The sequence below is a fragment of the Procambarus clarkii genome, chromosome 11 (genome assembly GCF_040958095.1).
Source record: "Procambarus clarkii isolate CNS0578487 chromosome 11, FALCON_Pclarkii_2.0, whole genome shotgun sequence".
Lineage (NCBI taxonomy): Eukaryota > Metazoa > Arthropoda > Malacostraca > Decapoda > Cambaridae > Procambarus > Procambarus clarkii.
This window is the reverse complement of record NC_091160.1, coordinates 32,005,312-32,030,110: the sequence shown is the minus strand read 5'-3', so window position 1 is coordinate 32,030,110 and position 24,799 is coordinate 32,005,312. Positions and strand designations below refer to the sequence as shown.

The 24,799-nt window shown below is 37.0% G+C and overlaps 1 protein-coding gene across 9 annotated transcripts; it reads left to right on the top strand.

Annotated features, from left to right (window-relative positions):
- The first annotated feature begins 2,507 nt into the window (after window positions 1-2,507).
- Window positions 2,508-24,047, top strand: wap (DDB1 and CUL4 associated factor wap). Of its 9 annotated transcripts, none has more exons than XM_045742676.2 (9): window positions 2,508-2,655; window positions 4,656-4,790; window positions 6,765-6,906; window positions 9,882-9,983; window positions 10,394-10,640; window positions 10,891-11,042; window positions 12,697-12,814; window positions 15,180-15,351; window positions 21,056-24,047. In XM_045742676.2, the coding sequence occupies exons 2-9, from the start codon at window positions 4,687-4,689 to the stop codon at window positions 21,114-21,116; spliced, it is 1,098 nt and encodes a 365-aa protein (XP_045598632.1). In that variant the 5' UTR covers window positions 2,508-2,655; window positions 4,656-4,686; the 3' UTR covers window positions 21,117-24,047. The 9 variants fall into 9 exon arrangements, with proteins under 9 accessions (XP_045598632.1, XP_045598636.1, XP_069178597.1 ...); XM_045742680.2 differs by having other exon boundaries at window positions 15,180-15,361; XM_069322495.1 differs by having other exon boundaries at window positions 2,618-2,936; window positions 15,180-15,361.
- Window positions 24,048-24,799: the final 752 nt, after the last annotated feature.

Sequence of the window (24,799 nt, the reverse complement as noted above, 5' to 3'; positions counted from 1 at the left end):
GCAACTATGTATGTACTGTTCCTAAATAAATTATTATTATTATTTATCATGTAGTGGTACGGGTACGAGCCACCACCTCGTACACTAGACGATTCGCCAACGATTTTTTTTAAATTCTACCTAACTTAACCTATTTATGTATTTATTTATATATATACAAGAAGGTACATTGGGTCTATGAGAGTACAGTCCATAGCATTGCCCGAAACGCTATGCGTACTAGTGGCTTTAGGTATTGTATGTACTAGCTCTATCTATAAATCAATCAGAATGTTTGTAACTGCATCTATATGTACTTTTCCTAAATAAAATATTATTATTATTATTATTGATGTTTTTAAATTCCTGTAAAGCCACTAGAACTCATAGCGTTTCGGGCAGTTGGTTGGACTACCAATCTAACCTGTAACGTACGATTATGTTACGTTGTTGGGTAGATTAGATACATAGTGTTTAGTGGGTTTTCATATTTATTTAGTAGTCTTGGATACAGCAGTGTCGTAGACGTTGAGACGGAGCTTGGAGCAGAGCAGAGAGCTGAGTGTGGCCCGAGTCGCGGAGCTCTATGCGGGAGAGCGTGGCGGCTCGATGGGGAATCGTGAGTGTCTAAACTCGATGGGGAGCGAGAGCGTTGTAGCTCAATGCGGTCGTAACCTGGGTCATAATAAATTAACTAAACTAAAGCTCTGTATCGAAACTGTAGCGTTCTGGGTAGGTTGAAACTGTACACACTATGAGTGCTACATTCTTGAGGTTGAAGAGATGTGGTAAATCCATTGCTTCTGTACTGGAGTTATCTGAATCACTGTGGAAATTGTACTCCTGGCTATTCGATTGATTGATTGATAAAGATAAAGCCACCCAAGAGGTGACACGGGCACGAATAGCCCGTAAGGTGGCTATTCGATTGATTCATAAAGATTAAGCCATCCAAGAGAGGTGGCTATTCACTTCCTGCTTGCTTATATTTGGTGACAACACCTCAGCTTCCTCCAACAGGATGGAAAGAATGTTACCTGTAATTAGGGAAAGGATTTGAATAGTCATAATCAGTGCTAATTAGTTTGTCATTAAGGTAATGAGAGGCTGGAGCGAGTATAAGGTTTACTCGCTACAAACCTAACTTACCACAGCCTAACTTAACCCAGCTCAACATAACCTAAACTAACTCAGCTCAACCTAACCTAGCCAAATTGAGCGAAATACAGTCTAACCTAAGCTAATGCATTCCTAGGATAGCAATATACACCTTTTTAACAAACAGAAAACGAGCGTCGTCGAAGCATTTCATGTCCGAAACAAGTTCAAATACGTTAATAAGGTAATGAGATGCATTTTATTGGAGACAATAAAATACTGTACATCTCCAAGGGTTAGTTAGTTTAGTTCATTTATTATGCACCCCATACCCATCTTGTGGGCGGTAGTGGAAAGGGTTACAGTGGCACATAATGGGCTCAGGGACTGAACCCCACAATTCATTTAGCTAAGCAAGTTACAATCTTGATGAGGGATAGAGTAACTTAGGCTATTTCTACCCTCCTCTACTTAAAGTCCCTCAAGGGGCACACAAATCCAGTGAGTACAAATCCACAAATCACAATGCAAGAATTACATTTTACATTGCAGGTTAATATCGTAAACACAGCATATAAGTGTTACACTCTTGTGGCAAAGTGTTTGTAGCGCCTAAGTCTGTCCAACCGTCTTGGTCTAGAGCGACGGACTCCCTTCATGCAGATCGGCGTTCAATCCCCCCGCGACCGTCCAAGTGGTTGGGCACCATTCCCATCCCTAATCCTTATCCTGATGGTTGATTGATTGATAATGATTAAACCACCCAAAAGGAGGCACGGGCATGAATAGCCCGTAAGTGGAGGCCCTTTGGAGCCATTACCAGTACCAATAGCTGGTACTGGAGATCTTAGATGCCTTATCATGAGCTCTTCCAAGTGCTATATAGTCATCATGGCTTGGCGCTTTCCCCTGATAATTCCCTCCCTCCTAAGTATTCTATCAGACCATTATCACATCCAAACAATTTGATGCGCTTCACTCCATAACCCAATTGGTGTCTTTAGTCTCTGGCTCATGGCATTAAAACAACTTGTTGGTCTCTAATCGTGCATTAATTTATCATAAATGTAGAAAATTAAATATTTTTCAAATATCCATTAAAACAAAGGAATTAGATCTTCCTTGAGTAATAAGTATTATTTTCTGAATATTGGGTTGGGGGTTGCCATAATATTAGCTTGTTTAGAAGGAAGTTGCTTATGTAACAGTTTAAAAATAAAATGTAGGCATTTATTTAATAAAATTTCAAGAGTATTAAAATACAATACTTAACTTTCAATTGAGGATAGTAAATACATTGTAGCAGAAGCTGCTCTTAATAGCGGGACCGCAGCATCATCCGGCCAGGTCTGCCAACACTTCCCACACACTAGATACTTATCCCGTAATTTTTCTATCACACAGTCTGCCGATTTGAATTTTAAATATCAATATTACAATTTTATAATAATTTACAATAAGGTATATGAATCCATAGAAATGTAATTCACATTTTTGGCAAAATCAGAGATTGGTGAGCCTGGCGGCTATAAACAGAGAGAGGCGGCCGCCATTACTGGGAGCGCGGGAGGCGGCCAGGTACACCAACACTTGTTTACCCTCTTGCTCCTCACACAACCTTCCCACGCCAATGCATTCCCAGAGAAACGAAAATATATTGAACCAAAGGACGCTCACTACAGTTTCGACAGTGATTTAAGGTTTATTGTTTCTGCTTGCGAGGTAAAAAATTGTGATATCAGGTAGCGGCAAGTTGAAAAAGGAAGCCTCTTAATTAGCTGGCAGAAGAGCGAGTGTTGCTTAGTGTCTGTAGCCAGGCAGTGACGCCACCGTCTGTGTGGACCCAATGTTGCTCTGAGGTAATGCTACTAGCTTCAGGATGAGTTTTTATCGTGTCGAGCCTAGAGACCTTAGAATGCAATAAGAGGACATTTTACTATGCTATGACGTGCTTGCTCCCCTTGCTTGTTACCATTTTTATCCATAATCACACTGATGTGTTACACTGTAACAAGCAATAGCGCTTGTCTTTAGAGGCTGGGTGAGCATAATGCTTCAGAAGCTTAGCTATGGGTTTACAAATAATTGTAAGGTTCAACGACCCAACTTCAGACATGCTTTTAACCAAATATAAAAATATTCCAGAAAAGCCTGTCTGTTTTAGATCCAGGTTCTGAACCTTATTCCTGTTGGGTGATGAACAATTTTTATATATTGATAGCACTCGCAGGGTTTATCAGGCTGTTACCCCTTTAATTATAAGAGGGCAAGACGTCACTTGCCCTCTATAGTTTTAAATACTTTGTTCTTTTATCTTATTGCATAAAGCGTGGTACTGTAGGTTATTGCTAGTATGTAAGGAAACTGTCTATAACTTATGTATTTTATGATCTATTATTCCTCATTTTGATCAATGATATGCAAAACATGCTTCTGTAATGACATACTTGGTTTCTAGATATTTGTCTAGGTATTTCAGAGCTACCTTACCTTGAGGTTAGCTTCAGGTAGTTCTGAGAATCACTGTCCCCTTGGCCTGGTTTCTGACCATGCTTCCTGTGGTGGTCTGGTAAACCAGGCTGTTAGATGCAGTTGCTGCTGCTTACAGTCTGTTGTTTGAATTACAGCCAAGGTGATCAGCAAACGTTTGAAAATGTTACATCAAGTTTCATTTTGAACATTGTGAGAGGTCAAAATAGAGGGAGGGTGTTAGAAAAAGTCTTTGGCTCTTAATGCTGAGAATTTTATTTTAGCATACACATTGCACTTGTACTTTTCAAAAGGGTTATTTTGCATTTCTTGCCATACATATCTCTTGGTCTTGTAAGGAATTATTTCCATGTTAGATTTGGAACCAGTCCCTCCAATATTTTCTAAGTATGAATTATTGTCTCGCCTGTATTCTGAAGAATACAGTTGAAGAGATTTTTTAGCAGTCTCAATAATTTAAATTTTTAATTGAATAGATTTAGGCAGCAAAAGTTCAATGCATGTTCTCAGGTCAGCCATTTCTCCAGCTTGCAATGGGGCTGTTAGTGTACAAAAATATACCACCCTAGATAGCATTTGTCTTATAAAGTACCATCATTGGCTGGCTGCAGGCATCCCAGGGGGGCTGAAACTGGTATTAAATACCTTAATGTACAGTTTCTCATTTTGTGGCATCTTATATTCCTGGACATGGTAGCAGGGTGTCAGTTCTCTTTGGTGGTGTTTTCATATTATTTAATGTTATTTTCCTCTCCCCTCCCCTTCCGTCCCTCTGTATCTTTAAGCTGGTTCCCTTCCCTTCAAGGGAAAGGGAACTTTCGTGGCTCAACGTCCTCACGAGGTTGAGCCCCGAAATCATCGCAAGGTAGCCCTCCTCTTTTCCCACTTTGTGATTGTTGTTTGCTAGTTTATTGTGCATCCCATAATAATAATAATAATAATAATAATAATAATAATAATAATAATAATAATAATAATATATACTGTATAACTATCTTGTCAATGTTTGCTTGTAAACAGTTCCACACATCAAGTCTGTGTGTCTAATGTTGCATTTTTGATACTTTAATTCATAATTTTCTGCTTAGTTGACAGAATTGTGATAATAACATAGAAGAAATGTCGGTCCATCCACCCCCAAAGAGGAAAGAAATATACAAGTACTCGGCTCCATGGACACTCTACAGCATGAATTGGTCTGTACGACCTGACAAAAGATTCAGGTACAGTAAGTTAACATGGTGCCATACCTTGTGTAGGATAGCACAGCACAGTATTAGTATTAAATGACTATGATGAGAAACATGGTGCTGTATATCAACACCATTTCTATGAAATAGAAGTCAGGCCTCAGGGTCACTTGCCCAAGTAACAATAGAGTAAGGAATGAAAATATAATGGAGAGATGTGACGTGTAAAATTAAATTATCCGGAAAATTTAAGCGAGTATACAGCACTTAATACTATTGCGCACCCGACAGGCGCGCCACAAACTTAGAGGTCATGCACCCAATGTGTGGGCGAGCATGTGGGCGAGCGTGCAGGCAAGCGCAAGGCGACGCCTAAATGTGTATACTCGTTTCAGTTTTCTCACCTTATTTCTCGTGCTACGTCGTTCATTTTGGTATCATTGTGTCCGCAATTAAATTCCCTACAGGTGTGCATGAATATAATGTCCAAAAGCCTGGCTTGCCTCCTCGCAGAAAAGCCTAAAGTTACCCATAAACGAGCACCAATTTGTATACTGCAACCTAATGTGTCATTCAGTTTGATAACATCAATTTTCGTGTTACGTCTTTCATTTTGGTATCAAATTGTTCGCAATAAAAAGGCGCGTATTTTAAAACTAGTCCCATAACAATAGAGCAATAACTGGAATTTTAACAAATATTTTAATTCTGGAAGCTCATCATCACAAAATTATTTATATCTTTCCAGTGTTCTGACAATTTTTGTGTTACATCTTTCATTTTGGTATCAAATTGTTCGCAACGTAAAGGCGCGCATTTTAAAACTAGTCCCAACTTAATAGCACAATAAATAGAATTTTAACAAATATTTTAAAATTTTGACCAAAAACCTATTTATAATCATATAAGTGTTCGTACATCAAGTTTCATGTTACATCTTTCATTTTGGTATCAAATTGTGCGCATTCTAAAGGCGCTTAATTTGAAACTATCCTGAGGGCGATCGGATAAAAAATGAATTTAATATAAATATTTTTGTAGTGGATGTGAGTCCTGTCCAAAGTTAGGACTCTGGAGAAAAAAAATGGACTTGACACTTATCCAAAGTGAGCGATAGTGTTATTAAATGGTTTGGGGCCATGGTGTTTACATGGATAATAGTACTGTAGATTGGTGAATAGTGTATTCGAGGGAGTTCAGTAGTAGGAAGAGGGATGAAGAGATTGGTGAATATGGCGAGTGATTAGGTGAGGGAGTTGTGATTGAGTGTGAACTGTGTATGGGATATGGTAATGCTGGCTCAAGTTGATTTGTGAATGTATTTGTTTGTGCTAGACAGTATACTGTATATATATTGTGTAGTATTATATATGTACAGTTTATTCATGAGAATCATGAGGGGAAACTACATAATTCTAATGATGTAATGAATAGACAAGTATTATTTTAATATACAGTATCTGTATGTGTGTGTGTATATATATATATATATATAGATATAGATATATAGTGGCGCCTTGATTAACGAGTTTAATGCGTTCCGGCACCGAGCTCGTCATGTGGAAAACTCGTTTTGCGAAATAACAACAAAACTGTCGTCGGAGATGTCTGAGAACCATCAGGAACGCTCGTTAATCGAGCGAAAGCTCGTCAGTCGAGACATATTTTCTGTGAGTGGCTTGCTCATTACTCGAAATGCTCGTAACTGAAGCCGCTCGTCACTCGAGGTTCCACTGTACTGTAATATAATAAAACCTTTCACTGTACAACATTTTTTTTTTCTTTTTCCTCCAAACTAATTTCTCCCCATGCCATTAAGGTGTGAGAAAAACTCAATCTTACAAGTCTGCTCGTAAATTAAAAGTAAGATATGTAATCAATCAGAACACTGGATGAGTAATTTTGTGCATAGGCCTTTAGTATAATGCTGAATTTATTTGGAATTAATTATTTATACTCTTTACCTTAAAACTGCTTAATAGATTGAGTGCCTTATGTCACCTTCAGGCTTGCGGTGGGAAGTTTCGTGGAAGAGTACAACAACAAAGTTCAAATTGTTCAGCTGGATGAAGACACGTCTGAGTTTGTTGTTCGCTCCACATTCGACCATCCTTACCCAACTACGAAAATTATGTGGATTCCTGACAGTGTAAGTATTATGGTATAATAGTGAAAGATTGGGGAGAGTATAAAAACTTTACTGTTGTATGACTGTTGCGTTGTTAGTGAGGTATGGGGAGTTGGATCCACTTTAATATTGAAATACAGTATCACTTTTAGTCATATCCTCTTCTACTAAGATTAAGGGTGTTGACTTTCAGTTTGATGTTTACTGTTATCTAGCAGGATTAATGTACGTAATTTAAAAAGTCACTAAGGTGGGGAGCCGGTTGGCCGAGTGGACAGCGCACTGGACCTGTGATCCCGTGGTCCCGGGTTCGATCCCGGGCGCCGGCGAGAAACAATGGGCAGAGTTTCTTTCACCCTATGCCCCTGTTACCTAGCAGTAAAATAGGTACCTGGGTGTTAGTCAGCTGTCATGGGCTGCTTCCTGGGGGTGGAGGCCTGGTCGAGGACCGGGCCGCGGGGACACTAAAAAAGCCCCGAAATCATCTCAAGATAACCTCAAGATAACCTCAAGATAACCTCAAGATAACCTCAAGATAACCTCAAGAATATGTGTTAAAATGAAGTCAAGAAAAAATACCCCCCCCCCCAAATAAACAAAATATAGGGATAATTATAATGATTTAGAATATATATTTTATATAAGTGAAAAAGCCCTAATCTGGTCTCTAATCATCAAAACAACCTAAAGTGTCAAAGAAAATAGAGTTTGAAATCTGAGAAAAAATCACCCCCAAAAATTCAGTCCCAAGTTCTGCGAGTTGCGACTGATTTATTTTTGAACCAATTTCATTCTATCTTCATATAATTAGGGAAGGGTATGTATGCACTCTCTAGGATGTAAAGGTTACAACAAACTCAGATAATAAACAAAGAAAAAACTAAAATCTTAAAAAAAAAAAATTCCACTAAATAATATTTTTGGGACATTGATGAAAGGAACATATATTAACATTGGACAATGTATTTATATGATATATAACAAAATAGAGCATAACAACATAGTTATTAATATAACACTTTAATGCGCGTGTGCCCCGTGAAAAAAAATAGCACATTGTGCGCGCGGCGTTTTGGGCTCTTGAGCGTAAACACCAAAAAGTGTGTAATCTTTTCACTCTCCTGACACCAATTCTCGAGCTACGTATTTCATTTTGGTATCAATGCGTTGGCAATAAAATTCTCTACAAGATCATATATATAACATGTCACCAAAGCATTAGCTATCCCACCACGAAATAAATAAAACGTAGATCACTCGCCGTGACGCCCAAACAGCAACAAAATGTTCATACTCTTTTGTTTGTTGTCAGCTCCACATTAGTCCTACAGCGTTATATTTTATACCACTGAACTCGCAATAAAATTCCTTACACAGACATATGCATATAAATGTAGAATCATGATCGCGGCCCACACCTAGAGTGTGTGAAGTGGGCGATTACCCTCGTTGTGTCAACAACTCAATAGTCTCTCCTCTAAGTTACAATACAATGCCGTTTTCTCAAATAGGCCATGTGCCTATTAGAGAAAACGGAAATTTAATGGCAAACATTTTCATACTAACCCCAAGTCAATCGAATAAGAATTGGATTTTATATGTTTTTTTTTTAGACCGGCCGGCTATTTACGGCGCGGTTGCGGAACCCGTTAGCCAAGTGGGCCGTATATTTACGGTCCGGTTGCGTTAAAGTGTTTATTAATTAATTAATTATTGTGTTATTATGTATTACTCAGCAATGCTATAAAGGCACCAACTAAATATCCACTTTGTGGACACTTCTTATTACTATTCTTCTTCTTTGAGCGTTGGACAGGTGCTTGCATCTCTTTATTACTGCATTATCCCTCAGTTCCAGTTATAGGAGCTGTTCTCCTTATCAACAAAATGTTTTTGTTTTTAAAAAATTTGTCTGATCAATTTCTGAAAATATTTTGATGAAAGTTTCACGACGCTGAAGCCAATAAGTTGGAGATTTGTTTAACATTTTTTAAGTTTTTTTACATAATTCAAATATTTTTGTGCTTCTGGTTCCCCCAATATGCGCGATTTAAGGGTTAAAAAGCATTTACCAGTCCTCTGAACATTTGTGGAGTTCAGTTCATACCTGGCATTGAGAATCTTTCCTTTGTGACAAATTGAAGTTTCAATCTATACTAACTAGAGAGATGCATGACAAGGTGTTATATGATAAAGGTTTTCAAGTGGGTAAAAAGTAAAACTTCCACATGGTTTCTCATTGATTACTCCTTAACATCTATTTCATATTAAGAGAGAAAACTTTTGAGTAGACCCCTTAGTTTACATAGCTCAGATTTTTATGAGTAAAGCTGAATTTCCTGTTCAAATTATTAAATGATATTGGGCTCACCTGCCTTAATTTTTTAAACTTTGATTGTGTAACACTACATAGTGGGGCCATTCCAGATATTGAAATTATAAAATAGTTTTGTTATTTGTTGTTCATGCTGCACAATGAGTCATCTTGCATGTTATTTGTATATTACGTATTATGTCCATAGACTATAGTGCTTAGTGTGTGGTGGTGGTAGCTGCCCATAATGCTGCTGAGTGTGTGTGTGTGTGTGTGTGTGTGTGTGTGTGTGTGTGTGTGTGTGTGTGTGTGTGTGTGTGTGTGTGTGTGTGTGTGTATGATAGGTGGTGGTTAAGATTGCTAAACATTTTCAGTACTGTACAGTATCTACATTTTTGGCTACTTTTACAGTTACACACTGAATTCAACATGGTTGCTGTGTGCTTATTACATTTTCTTACTTGTTTGGGGGTGGAAGAGTTGAATAAATACAATTGAGTTTGGGTTTGGATTGGTTACTTAGATGGTGGCACAGTATGTCCTCACACAACACTACTCGCACACACAACTGTGGACGCGGCGAACATAGCTTTAGTACTTTTAATCGTTGTCCTCTAGTGTATTACTTATTTTGAACAGGTTTTGATAATGATGTACAGTATATGTGTTTTTTTTTTAACAGAAAGGTATATATCCTGATCTTCTGGCTACTAGCGGTGACTACTTGCGTGTGTGGCAGCAAGGAGCAGATGGCGACACAAGAATGGCATGTCTATTAAATAATGTAAGTTATTTAGTGATGACATTTTTGTAATGTGTGCATGTCCTATATAACTATCTTCATCATATATTCACTTAACCCTTTGGCTGTGCATCTAGAAAAGGTGTCATTTCTGAGGGAAGCTCCTTGTGGCTTCCTGAAGCTGTACATTGAATCCCAGCTTACATTACTGATGAGCATATCGTGACCCAGTGGTTTAAGGTGTGTGCTTGGGAGTACCCAGTGTACAGGTTCAAATCCTCGTCATGGCTTCTGATTTTCTCTATCAGTATTGATAATAATAATAATTATTATAATAATAAAATAAGAAAAAATAAGGTTATATCTTAGGTACAGTAATTTTCATTTAAGATTTAACGTCTTGCTCAACTGATTCGTGTTATCCATAATTACTTTCCTTTTCACTTCTGCAGAATAAAAACTCAGATTTCTGTGCTCCGTTAACATCTTTCGATTGGAATGAAGTTGAGCCGAACCTGATTGGAACCTCTTCAATTGACACAACATGTACCATCTGGGGGCTGGAGACTGGGCAGATGCTGGGACGAGTTAATGTGGTCTCTGGGCACGTGAAAACACAGCTAATAGCTCATGATAAAGAAGTGTTTGACATTGCATTTTCAAGAGCTGGGGGCGGGAGAGACATGTTTGCATCTGTCGGTAAGTTGTTTTGTATTGCTATTTTATAATTGTTTACAGGAGAAAATGAGATGCAACTGTCAATTGGCGATATACCTTGCCTTGTGTAGACCTAAGGTAAGGTATGTTATGAATATAAAGATATAATATTAACGTAAGAAAGTGAATATGTTAAAGTTGAGTAAGCCTAATCGTATATGAGAAGATATATACACTCGTAACCATTTACATTGATTTAAATTCATGTATGTAAGCTATGTTGTTTTTATAGGTGCTGATGGCTCGGTAAGAATGTTTGACTTACGGCACTTGGAACATTCGACTATCATTTATGAAGATCCTGCACACACTCCTCTGTTGCGACTAGCATGGAATAAGCAAGACCCTAACTATCTTTCGACTGTAGCCATGGATGCCTGTGAGGTAATGTCACTGTTTTCTAATGTTATTTCAAAGGAATATTCTGGGTTCAGGAAAGTGAATCTGGGCAGTGCAGTTTGCAAATTGGATGTATTAAATGGAAAAATATTTAATAGATATAAGTTATTTAATTTGGAAAGCTATAGAATAAAGGCAGCAATTTAGTGGATTACGTTTTATTGAGGGCGATGCAAATCATTAGGATTGTAAGAATATACTGGAGTGAAGTGTTGAAGATTAGTGATGATAGGAAGCCAACATAATGAAAAGAGAAAATTGAGGTAGAGAATAGGTCTCATGAGTGCATAAATTAATCCAATAAGTTTGGAGTGGATGTTTCCATGGGGCTGCTGGATGGCTCCTCTGTCATGCCACTTACAGGAAAGATACTGCCACTTATAGGGAAGATACTGCCACTTATAGGGAAGATACTGGAGGAACGTTTTCTTTAGGCCAGATTTTCTTATTTCAGCATGTTTCTGAATTATGTAGCCATAATTTAACTACATATATATAATCTTAACAGCAGTATAGTAACCAATAGGTTCTACATGAATGTTAGATCCTTCCTCTTTCTTAGGTGTCTGTCTTACCATGACACTTCAGCATATGGGTCACAACTGGTACTCTTCCACTTTGCCATATTTTCCTAGGGGTTTACAAAGGAAACATTAAAAAAAAAAATACAAAATCCTTTCAATTTAAATTATTCCATGAACCAGCCTCAGCACAAATGACAGAACAAACTTCATCACAACACACCTAACACTTTATCTGGAGGTCATAGGACACTCTTTTTACAGATTTCTTTTTGTCATTCCATTGTCCAAGTTGTCTGTGCTCTTCCATATTTATTGTCTCTAAAGGGTGTGAATGTTATGCGGATAACTATTCTGAAATTGTGTCATATTTTTGGAGTTTGTTGGCTTATGGAGCCGGATTTTTGATGCTCCAGAATATTCTTTATAATGTTAATGTGTAATGTTTCCACTTATACTTGTTCTCTGCTCACACCACACTGAGATTCTTTCAGCCGCTTTTATTCATTTACATAAAAAAAAAAGATTATAATAAATTGGCCAACTGTCCCTAGAAAGGATTGATTATATATTTCCGATTAGATTCAGCAATTGAAAGTTTATTGGCCGGTTGCATGGGATAATTAACGAGATAAACGCTATCTAATTTGTTATTAAACAAAATGGCAGTTGGGTTGTGTCCTTCCCAACAGAGAACTTAATACATTTTAGAGAAAGTATAACTGAGGTTATGGGATGGAATGTTTTGCTGTGGGTACCCATGATCCTTATTTTTTTTCAGTTTTTATCAAGAAATAATTTATCAAATCTTCAAGGAGCATGTTGTCTAAAGTATTGTCTAATATTTTAATGATGGGTTTTGGTTATACTGCTATGTCCTTGCTTCTGTGGCACAGTTCATTGATAGATTGTTGTTGTTGTGTTGGCTTGTTAATGTTTCGAGGACTGAGTGCTAATAAATTAACCCCAGATTCTAAACATTCTGCATTCCTTAATAGTTCATTTATAATAAATTTCAACAGTTTTAATCTTTCCCATTACTGTATTACACTTAAGAAACTATGTTCAAGATTTTCTGAATGAATTTTTTTAGTGTTTGTTACATCTTTTATTTACAGGTAATAATTTTAGACGTAAGAGTTCCATGTACACCTGTGGCTAGACTCAACAACCATCGAGCATGTGTAAATGGCATAGCATGGGCCCCGCATTCATCTGTTCACATTTGTACTGCAGGTAGGTGTCTGTGAACCTTATATGTCTTAAAACAAATTGTGTGTTTGTATGTATGTAAACACATATGCACAAATATACATATACACTTTCTTGCTAAGGAAGAAAAAATAAAAAAATATAGAGAAAATTTTTGCTAGAATCTTTGAATTAACTCTTATGGTTATATGTCACAATAAACTGAGATATATTGTGTGTATACCAGGAGAAGCTAAAAGAGATTTCACCTGTGTTGCCAGTATGTCACAAGATCCATTTTCTTAAATCTGTATATTTTGGGGTATATTCCCTGGTTGTTCCTTGAAGCTATCTCATTGACATTGCTTGATCTAATAATGATGGGTTACATGAGTGGCAGGAGTTGGGTTTGGCCTACCGGGGACCAGAGCCACAAGCTGGTCTCCCCTCACAGAGGCTCAGAGAGTGACAACTCGAGGGTTGACAGAAAACAGAACCTTAAAACTGCCAAACAAATTTTGCAAATGATTCAAAATAATAATCAAAATTAGCTTGAACTCACTATTACTGATGGCCACTGCCAGGCGGCACAGCCCTCGGCCGGTTTCCCTGCTCAGTTCTGTCACTGAAGTTCTGGTGGTCTCTATTACCGGTAGTGCTCCGTTCACTGCCGTTCATTATGATTAATTGAATGCCCTGGAGTTGGCTGTATGGTGTTTAGGGACCCAAAATTAGAGGTGTTGGTGACCACCTGGACTAATTCTGTACCTCCTTTTCCTCCTGCGGGTGTGTGGCTCACCTTGCTTCTGGTCTCCCATATCCTTGGTTCTGACACCAAAGCATCTGAGGAGTTTTGAGTTGGGTCAAGGTGTAGCTTGGCCTTCTCCCGCGGTGACCCCAGCCTCTTCGATAGCAGAGGCAGTCAAGCCTTCTGGTCTCACTGTGGCTTCAGAGTTTTCTCCTTCACAACTGCCACCCCACTCTGACCCCTACTCTTTGGAAGAATGGCTTTCTGGCTCAGGTAGTGGGCAAGGACTTTGGCTGTGATCCAGAGCCTTCAAGACAGGCTTCAGGGATGGAGGGAGAAGTCAAAGAAGTGTGGGTGCCTTTTCAACCTTCATGAACTCTGGTTTTCTCTGTGGAGGGTCTTTTGCTTCAGGGGGAGAATTTTGTATCCCCTTCTATGAGTATGATCTCTTGTCTGCTCCCCCACAGGTTCGATTTCTGATCCCTTTCGGTACCTTGGAGTCATCGTATTTCCTGAGGTTTCTGTCTTCCTGCATTTCTCTTTCCGTGGCTTACACGGAGCTATTTTGGTGCCTCTTGCAGAATTTGGAAGCTTTCGTTGATAGACCTGCCCTCTTTTGAGCATGGGTTTTATCTCAGCTTATTAGCTGTGTATGAAGTTCTGGGTACATCCTGGCTGACTGATAACCCTCCTCTTTTCCTTGGGGGCTTGGCAGGAGGGTCTCTTGGATTTACAGGCTTGATTGCCCAGAAGTTAGTTCCATCTTTCCTGGGCTAGGCTTCTTATCCTCCTCTCGGGGACTATTTGTTTGTTTTGGCACCCTCCAAGGACATGGGTAAGTGGCAACTCCATGTGCAGCAGCCAGTGTTGTCCAGGGCTTATTGTGGATACTACCAAGAGCATACACAATTGGGGGGCAGTTTTGTATGTTTGGGTCCTCATGGAGGGGTTCTCTGGGCAACTCTGAGGATGTGGTTTCGCATGGATCTTCCCCAGGCGTGGAGGCCTTGGATCTGGTTCCGGTCTTGATAACCTTGGAAAAGATGCTCACTTCACTCCTTCAGAAGGGGTTGGCAGAGTTTTTCCTGGCTTGCCTAGTGTGTTGACAGGCCTTGTTAGTCTGGTCTTTACATTTAGCTTGGTCCCTTACCCTTTTGTCTACTTTCTCTTTCTGTTCCTCTTTCCTGAGGTCTGGTATGGTTGTTTAATGACATTCATCAGAATATCGTTGAAGTTGCTAGAGGTACTGAATTTCATAAAATGGAACAGGCTGATGCAGTTCAAGTGTTACTCTTAGGATAAAAACCTTACAAATGAGGAATTGATTCAACTAAAGAATGAACTAATTTAGTAGAAAAAAGGGTGATGTTTGTGATGATTGTCGTGAGACTTGGCCAAAGCTTGCAAACCTATTGCAGCATAATCCAGAAAGATGTTATCAAAAAACATGGCACTAATATAGCGTTAACAATAGCACTTCAATGGCACATTTTAGTTTCTTCTGTGGTGGTTATATTCTCAGTTTTCAGACACTAAAAAAGGTCATTCTGGTTTCTGAAAGTCCCTGAACAATTTTATTTGCATATAAAATACCTGACACTACATTAAGTGACTTGAGATAGTACTCCATGTTTTATTACTGAAATGTGAACCTCCTTTCAGGTGATGATCATCAAGCATTAATATGGGATGTACAACAGATGCCTCGGGCAATAGAAGACCCAATATTAGCCTACACGGCGGCAGAAGGAGAAATAAATCAAATTCAGTGGGGAGCAACACAACCAGATTGGATTGCTATCTGCTACAACAAGTGTCTTGAAATCTTGCGAGTGTGAGTGGATGTGAGTGAGGCATACTGTATGTTTGTATTTTGTCTGCTGTAATTAGTTTCCCTGATAAACGATGCTCATAATTTGTGTTCTGCAGGAAATTGTTCTGGTGATGGTTTCAATGTATTATTAGTTCTCATACTGCTTGGGTAAAAGAAAGGAAATGTAAATATGCCATTTCTTCTGAGATTCTGTCAGTTAATCATGTAGGAATTCATTTACAGCTGTAGTGTAAATCAGAGAAAAACCAGCGTTTAATAAATAGTTGTGGGAATGCAGTACTGTATTGGTAAATTAGTTGCTTAGTTTGTGCAGTGATTAGTTGTAGATATGGGGTCTATTGTCTGTTGGAACACATTAGTACTTACATGTGCATTCAATTTTTATGAATCATTTTTCCAGTTATTAGTTGCACATTAAACCTTAAGGTTAACACACACGAGTTTTGCAAGATTTCTAACATGTGAACCCAAGGAAATTAACGGTAGTCGGAGTGCTGCCTTTCTCATCATGATCATACAAACTGGATGCCAACATATGATACAAATAATGACTGTCTTGGTGTATGTCCAGAAGTTGTACATATTTTGTTAAGTTTTTATGATTTTTTTTAACACATCTCAGTGCTTACGGAGGATGAAGTATTGTCAGATATACTGGATATTAACATTCGTTCATTGAGTGTGATGGAGCTTGAGATGGAGCTGCTAGAAGATGAAGCAGCTGACAGGAGTGGTGTGCCTGATTGTTGAAAGCACTCGCAGAGAGTATTTATATTGCCTCCAAACCCTTCTCTTCACCTGGCTCAGTATTAACACAATTTTCTAAAGCTGTGTGTGTGTGTAAGAATTTTGACTGATGTAGCCAGAGTACCAAATTAACTTATTATAGTTACCAGCAAATTAACATTTACTTTTTCATTACAGTATTTGTTAAACGGGCTTTCATGTGCGCTTTTTTTTTTGTTTTTAAAGAGAGAACATAAAAGCAATTTGTTAAACAATGGACAAATAAATATCATGGAAGGATGTTCATTAGACAAACTTGAAATATGGTGATATGTAATTATGCAGTACAATGTTTGTGATGCTTTACAAATTTATAAATGATATACCATTTTCTTTTTATTTATGCTTTAAAGGTATGGAAGAAATTGAAATAAATAAATAAATAAATAAATATATATACATATATATATATATATATATATATATATATATATATATATATATATATATATATATATATATATATATATATATATATATATATATATATATATATATATATATATATATAATAATAATAATAATAATAATAATAATAATAATAATATACACACACATACATACATACATAATATTATTTAAAGTCATCAAATCATAGATTCTTATATTTTTAATGAACACAGTCGACTGGGTTTTGTGCAAGGTGTATTCCAAGACGCTGCAACTCGTGAAATGTAGTTAAGGATCTTGCAGGAGACTAGGATGCATTTGAGTAGCCCAAATTTTATTACAAAAAACCTATTAATTATTAGATTTTTATGAAACTTTCCAGTTTTTAAGATGACCTGGTCAGATTAACTGGTGAATCATTTTTTTAATTGAAATTAGAGTACTGTACAGTATTGTACTAAACAACCGTAGAATATTAAAAAAAAATGTGGTACTGTATAATCAATGGCTTACCTAACACAAAAATGCTTTGTTGGGTTAATATTTTTGGTTTCATTCAATATTAAGGTGACTAAAGCTATTGGTAACCACTTGTGGCTGTTTGAGGTACCTTATGGTACAGTATAACATTTGTACAACATCATAGCAGGACAGTCGGGACACTAGTATGAATAGCGGTTTTCCTCATTTTGTTTCCAATAAATGCAAAATTAACAAATATCCTGATGTTTATTAATACTGTGCTTCATATTACCTGAAGCAAGTTGTGTTGCATTATCAGCACTAAAGGATTTGCAAATGGAAATGAAGGGACTCTTGTCATTGAATATATTACAATTTAATATATTATACTGTGTATCCAGGACAATATCCCAGACAGACCAAGGACAGATAAACTGTCTCAAAGGATACTACTGTACAAGAAAATATACTCCCAAGGCATCTTGCCAGGCCCAAGTTTGGTTCAGCAAAAAGAATTGATAAAATTGAGTTTGTTAACGTATATATAGTACTGTACAGTATATTTGTTACGGAGTTTGGCTTGAATGGATCGTGGCTACACCGAAATCAAGATTTATGAAAGGAGGATGATAGTCATTATATCGTGATTAGTTGCTACTGAAAATAGTGGAAGATTTTCGGTCGAGTCCACATTTTTGCTAGACGTTACCACAGCCCCCACCCCCAAAAAAAGCCAACATGTTTATATATATTACAAATTCATTTTTACAATTTATTTTGGTATCTAAGTATTCTTAAAAACATGTTGTAATAGTTGCACTAATAATAAGTTTAACCATAAAGTAGTGGATATTACAAAGTTGATTGCAGCAGACATTCTTTGCATCACAATGGGTCCAGAACGAATTGTACCACTATAGCTAAGCTTTGCTGTATTGTGATTATTTTGTTTAAAATCACTTAAAATTAAGAAATTTACAGAAATACAATTACATGCAGGTATCAATAATTGTCAATAATTTTTGCACATGTGGGGAAATAACTTGTTGGTGCCAGGTGGCAACTTGCAATTGCAAACTAATGTTGACATAATTATGGAAATGTTTCAGTTGTAGAATGCATTCTTTATTCATTTGTTAATATTCTACATAAACTCGTGCAGTTTTGTCAGACATACACCAAATATTTCTAGAGGAGCCTCTTGGTGGCTGCCTGCAGCTATCGTGCTGGGGTAACTTCCTCTACAGAGACACATCAGCTGCAGGAGTCTGTTTTTGTTGGTTTATGGTTTAGGGGAAACAATGGATCAAGGGATCGGATGCGCCCCAGCTGCCCAATACCGGGAAATAGCAAAGAGGGATGGGATCCCTACAGTCTCTTCAGGCCACAGACCCTACAGTCTCTTCAGGCCAGAGACATGAGGAATGAAGCAGAAAGTATGGCGAAGGATGTCATAACGGACGTCTTCGTCTCGCACCTGACCGTTAAGGAGAATGGGAATCGTGAGGCGGAGAAGTAGGAGTCCTGTATGGTCCACCAAATACCAGGACCTGGATTCATTAAGCAGTTATGCAAGTACTTATAAACCTGTACACCTTTCTCAATCATTGGCGGCTTTGTTTACGTATATTAAACAAACAGTTTATTAGCCCAAAAGCACTAGGAGGCTGCTTACAACAATTATAACATTTGAATAGGAAATTTCAATGCTCGTACACCATTTAATAAATGTGTACAAAGCCAGCAAATTTTAAGGAAAGATGTACAGGCTTTTAAGTAGATGCATAAATGTATGTTGAATCCTGGCCCAGATCCATAACCTAGTCCCCCTCTCAGAGGAACAGGAAACTGGGGATTGTTATGATTACCCACTTACCAAGGAAGCATCCAGAAAGTTAGTGAAGCCATACAAGCAGCTGCAAAGTTCACATAAAACAAACCATTGAAACAGTCAAATATTGATTTGTCTGCAAATGATTAACTCAAAACTAGCTTGAACACCCTAGTTGCAAATGGCCGCCACCAGATGGCAACCGAAGCTCCAGGCTCTTGTGTCATCCACAAGTCAATTCGGAGTTGAGAAACTACGAATGAATGCACCTAGAAAGGGCTAAGGGACTCGTGGGGAGCCATTGAGGCTCTACCAGAAACATGCACTTCATTATACAGTATTCAATGCTGTGATTTTTAATAGAATTGAAAACCAGAAAAACCTTGGATATTTTCACGAGAAAACTGGGCTGTGGTGGATACGTGGGCCTGTGGGCTGCTCCAAGTAACAGCCTGTTAGACTAAGCTCTCACAAATCAAGCCTAGCCTCAGGCCGAGCTTGGGGAGTAGAAGAACTCCCAGAACCCCATCAAGCAGGTATGAAGCAGGAGTCCTTAAGGGTAATTAATACCAGGTGTCAGAAATGATGTTGACAAATGGTTTAGAAATATTGCTTTGCAAACTCATAAATCACCAACCTCTAATCTTCATCCTCAGCCATGTTATTGTGACTCATCATTTGCACTAGCCATACACAACTGATCATTGGTCTCAATTTTTACCTTTCACGTCAGTGGTCTGTGTAGTGAGTTGCTGAGCATAAAACCCAAGGATCGATCTGTATTTCTTCTTTTGTATTACGAAATACATCTGTACCCCTTTTTCTCTCTGTGCAGTTTAACTTTACCAGTATAATAGTTAAATGATTTCTTTTCTCTCAGGTTTTTGTTGTCCTTGAGTAAAAATAATGTTTCATTGATAACATTCAGGAATTTTTGAGTTGGAAATCCTTGATAAGGAGGGATTTAAACCAGTGGAATATTGATCATGATGTGTGTGTGCTTTAGAGGCAGTTCAGCCACTTGTTATATTCATTTATATTTGATTTTGAAAATGTAATTATTAAACATGGATAAAAAGTTAACTGATTACACATTAAGTCCAGGTAATTCAATTAGAAGCCAACAGTCTAAGGTTAGCTGTAATGTGAATGCTGTTTAAATGGCTAGAAAAAACTGAAAGGGTAAGATTAGTAATTCTAACACGAATCTTCTCAATATTTCTTACGTTTTTCTTCACTGTCAAGGGAAGTTGAAAAATGAACTCTCCAAAGTTAATTTTCACACTTAATTTATGGTTTGACGCCTAGAAGCGTTTTGCAAGACACTTCTTACATTTTCAAAGACAATTTTACACATACTCTGTTAATGCTTAAACAGTATTCATTTTTAAGGTGAGGTGATAGGACATGAATCAATGGGTACATTGCGTGTTTTATCTTCTTGCTTCTGTGTTGGTTCGGGGTCTTGAAGTGGGTAGAATGTAATTATGTGTAATTGGCTGTTGATTGCTGGCTTTGACTTTTTGATGTGTAGGGCCTCGCTGATGTTGAGTCTCCTGTTGTCAAATATCTGTTGTCGACAGATACGACGGCAACAGGAGACTCGACATCAGCGAGGCCCTACACATCAAAAAGTTAAAGCCAGCAATCAACAGCCAATTACACATAATTACATTCTACCCATTTCAAGACCCCGAACCAACACAGAAGCAAGAAGATAAAACACGCAATGTACCCATTGATTCATGTCCTATCACCTCACCGTAAAAACAAATATAAGCATTAACAGAGTATGTAAAATTTAACTGAAAATTAAATTTGGAGAGTTAATTTTTCAACTACCCTCGACAGTGAAGAATAAATTAGAAATATTGAGAAGATTCGTGTTAGAATCATTAATCTTACCCTTTCGGTCATATTCAACAACATATGTTTACAAGAAAGACTGCTACCAAAATATACTAATGTATATATAAATATATATATAAATATATATATATATATATATATATATATATATATATATATATATATATATATATATATATATATATATATATATATATATATATATATATATATATATATATATATATATATATATATATATAAAACTTCAAAGTTATTTTATGTAAAAGAAACTGCTAGTTTGTAATTACCCATAATGAATTCCAAATATAATTATAGGTTCAAGTCAATGTTGTGTGCTGTAAAATAAAACTAAGATTTTTACAGTGGTGTGTGCAGATTCTCTACTGGACCTGTTAGAAACCCCATTGGATTTTCATCCTGTTGAAGCAACAACAGGACAATAGGTGCATGAGAATCAACAGTAAGCAGAGTGTAATGTTACGTATACAGTTTGATTAGTACAGTCAAATATTTGCTTTCCTGTAACTTAAGTTAATGTTTAGCCCAATTTGCATCTCTTATTGAACCATGTTGAATTTTTTATTTTAATGATAATTTTCACATCGGTTACTTTCTGTTCATCGGTGTTGTATTAAACGGTCGTATTTTGAGCTCTTGATGGATTATTGTTAATGATAATTCAAGAAAGCATAGCTTGTTTTTATTAAGGATGCCATACATTACAGGTATTTTATATTGAGGGATCACCCTTACAATTATTTTTTTTCAGTTATTGTTGAAAGCAAGTGCAAGTTTTAGTCTCTGCCTTTGTACATATCATATGACTTCACAATTAATTTTTTATGGTATCATTTGGCAAATTGCTCATATTGCAGTAACCAGCATGCTGCACCAGTCAGTTTACACCACCTCCAAATGTTTATCATGTCTTCAACTACACCCAGCTGCGATTCCCCCCCCCCCCTCCCCTCCCACTCTTCATATCCACTCTTCATATTCTCACCCAGTTACCATAAATAAAAATAAAAACTTATTAGATCACATGAATTATAATGGTTTATGAAATATATTCAGCCAGTATGTATGTATGTGTATATATATATATATGTATGTATATGCGCACTACTGCATAATAAAGTAGAAATTTGAACAATGTAAGTAATCTTGCTGTGGTTTTGCAATTAAACTCTAAAATGCTTACAGGCTTGGGCAGCCAACCAAATATATAGGGGCAAGGGGCTGGGTATGAATGATAAAAGATATTGGAGGAACAGTAATGTTTAAATGAGTTGAGAATGTGTAGTGTAGTGCTGATGTTGGCAAAGAAACCGAACCTTAATTTGTATTTGCAGCATTTTGTGTATATTTCTTGCAAGTCATAGAAGTGTGTTGAGAGGAGAATAGAAACACTGTAATCAGCATGACTTATGTCCTTGTTAAATAAGGTTTGGGTATATTTAAAGTGGATTCTGACACTAGAGAACAAAGTGTAATAAAAAATACTCTTGCAGTCTTAAAACTAAATTTTAACCTGTTTTGTAGTTTCTGTTGATTACAGTGGGAGCTGCAGTACTTTTGAACAGTTGAGACACAGACATCGTAGGCAAATAACAATTACAATTAACTCCTTTCTCAGTTGTTAGGTAATGTTGTTATATCAGTGTATATAGGTTAATAATCCTTACTTTACAAGTGGTCTAAAAGTTTCAATAAAAGATGTCATTCTTCCACCAGGTAGCTTGGTTTTAAAATAATGTTTTGCCATTTATTACGACCCCAACGGTAAAATTGCATAAGAGATAGACGATGGGTATATTTGAATGTTGCATGTATAGTACTACAAAGATTATCCAAGTCGGGATAAGTTGCAGTTTCTTCTTTTTTAAAAATTATCAGACTTTTAAGAAATCAAAATTGGCATAGCAAGTGTTCATAGGACATGTATATATAGGACATCCTCTCCCACAGTGTTTACACTGTATGTCATCTGTAATCATACTCAAGGCAATAATTATTTCAATACATGAGCTTACCACACCCACCTCTGCTGCCTCGCTAATGATCCACCCCTTGACCTTGTGCCTTCTACCACTCGTCACATATCCCCTACGGATGTGAGCGCGGATGGAGGAGAGGTTTCGCCTCATATGACACTTTACTTCAAATATAATTATTTAACACTTGAGCAAAAGTATAAGAATTTGCTCGCTTTGCTTTGGTTCAAAATAAATATATATATATATACATACATACAGTACATATAAAATGAGATAGAAGTTGAAGGTTTATGTATGGTGGATATGGTATTGTAATGCACTAGATCCACTGTATTGTGACTGGAAAAAGAAGTACAAATATTGGGTAGATGAATGTAGGACAACTTGGCACTTGCTTATTTTCCAGTTAAGACGTGTGTGCATTCTATTGTTTAGAAACCATAAACCATCTTGGTGCTGTTTTGATGCCATTATTTTATTATTTGTTTCTGGCATTCTGTTGTATTGCGTGGTTTGATTGCTCACAAATACAACCCAGTGCACGTCTTCTAACAGACAAAGGCATTTGGCATTCTGCACCACCACCACAGTTCAGTAATTGGTGTTGCATTTATTTTAATATTAAATATACTTCTCACAGACTTTTACCCCACTCCCACCTCACTGTTGAGTCAGACAAGCATTTACTTTATAATTCAGTTGAAGAAACGGTTAAATGATCTCAGATTGTAGTGTGTATTTGCCCCTTAAATATACGATTGTATCTTATTTCACATGAGACTGTGCACATACGACTGATCTCATTGAAGATAATTCCTGAGGATTCATTTTAATAGTACAAGACTGTGCTGTAATTGGAAAATAATATTACAAGCTACAACCATTTTGAATTTTCTGTTTATCACAGTAACATTAGTGTACATACATTTTAGAGTAATTTCTCTAACATTTTTGGTGTAAAGTAGATCCTTTGTATGAGAAAAGTATTCATAGTTTTATATTGTATGCAGAGTTCTGTTAGCAGTATTGAGCATTTTGCGCTGACATTCAAGTTGTTTTGCCAGCCGAGCTGAGTTAAGATAAAAAAAATTAGTTTATACTGAAATGATCTTGAGAAATTATAGGGCTTACAGTTGTCATTTAGTCAAGCATTAAAGTCATTAATGATGTTATTAGGGAGACAACTTGGGTGTCAGTTAATGTGCAAGTTTATAGTATTGAACTTGGAAATCGTTAATTAGTCTATTCATCCACTGTACAAACCATATCATCACCAAAAAAAGATCCTGCTTGTGTTGTTTCAATTTTGTAATTTATGTAATAAGTTTTAAGAATTGTATAATACATTTTTTATATTATATTTTACTCTTATTATCCTGCAGGAAAGAAGGCTTAGAATCCTATATGCCTACCCCATCACCCACAGGTGATTGGTGATTGGGGGGGCCTGGTAGCCTGGTGGATAGCGCGCAGGACTCGTAATTCTGTGGCGCGGGTTCGATTCCCGCACGAGGCAGAAACAAATGGGCAAAGTTTCTTTCACCCTGAATGCCCCTGTTACCTAGCAGTAAATCTCTCACGTGAGAGTTAGACAGCTGCGTCCTGGGATGTGTGTGTGGTGGAAAAAAAAAGTAGTAAACAGTTGATTGACAGTTGAGAGGCGGGCCGAAAGAGCAAAGCTCAACCCCCGCAAACACAACAACTAGGTGAATACAGGTTGTTGAATATCCAATTTTGTGATCTTTAAACTGAAGATTTAATATGCATTGTGTATCAAAGCTATACTTATATTATAAGCTAGTGCCTGGACACTTGATGTTTTTAAATGCAGTACTGTACACCTCATAACCACTTTGTTGTGCATTTATTTACATTTTGATGCTGATGCCAGTTAAGGTGAACTCTGAGGGGTCCGTTATCTTTTTTTTTGTGGTTTGAATTTCTATTGAGAAAATAAGTCTAAGACATGCCTTTTCTATCCACACCATTTCAAATCCAAAACAAAGGCTATGTAGTTTTATTTTATTTTATTTCATTCTGTTCTCTAATAAAATGCATGTTCTAGGTAACTAATGCTAGACTGTAAGTGCTTGGAACGTATAGAATACAC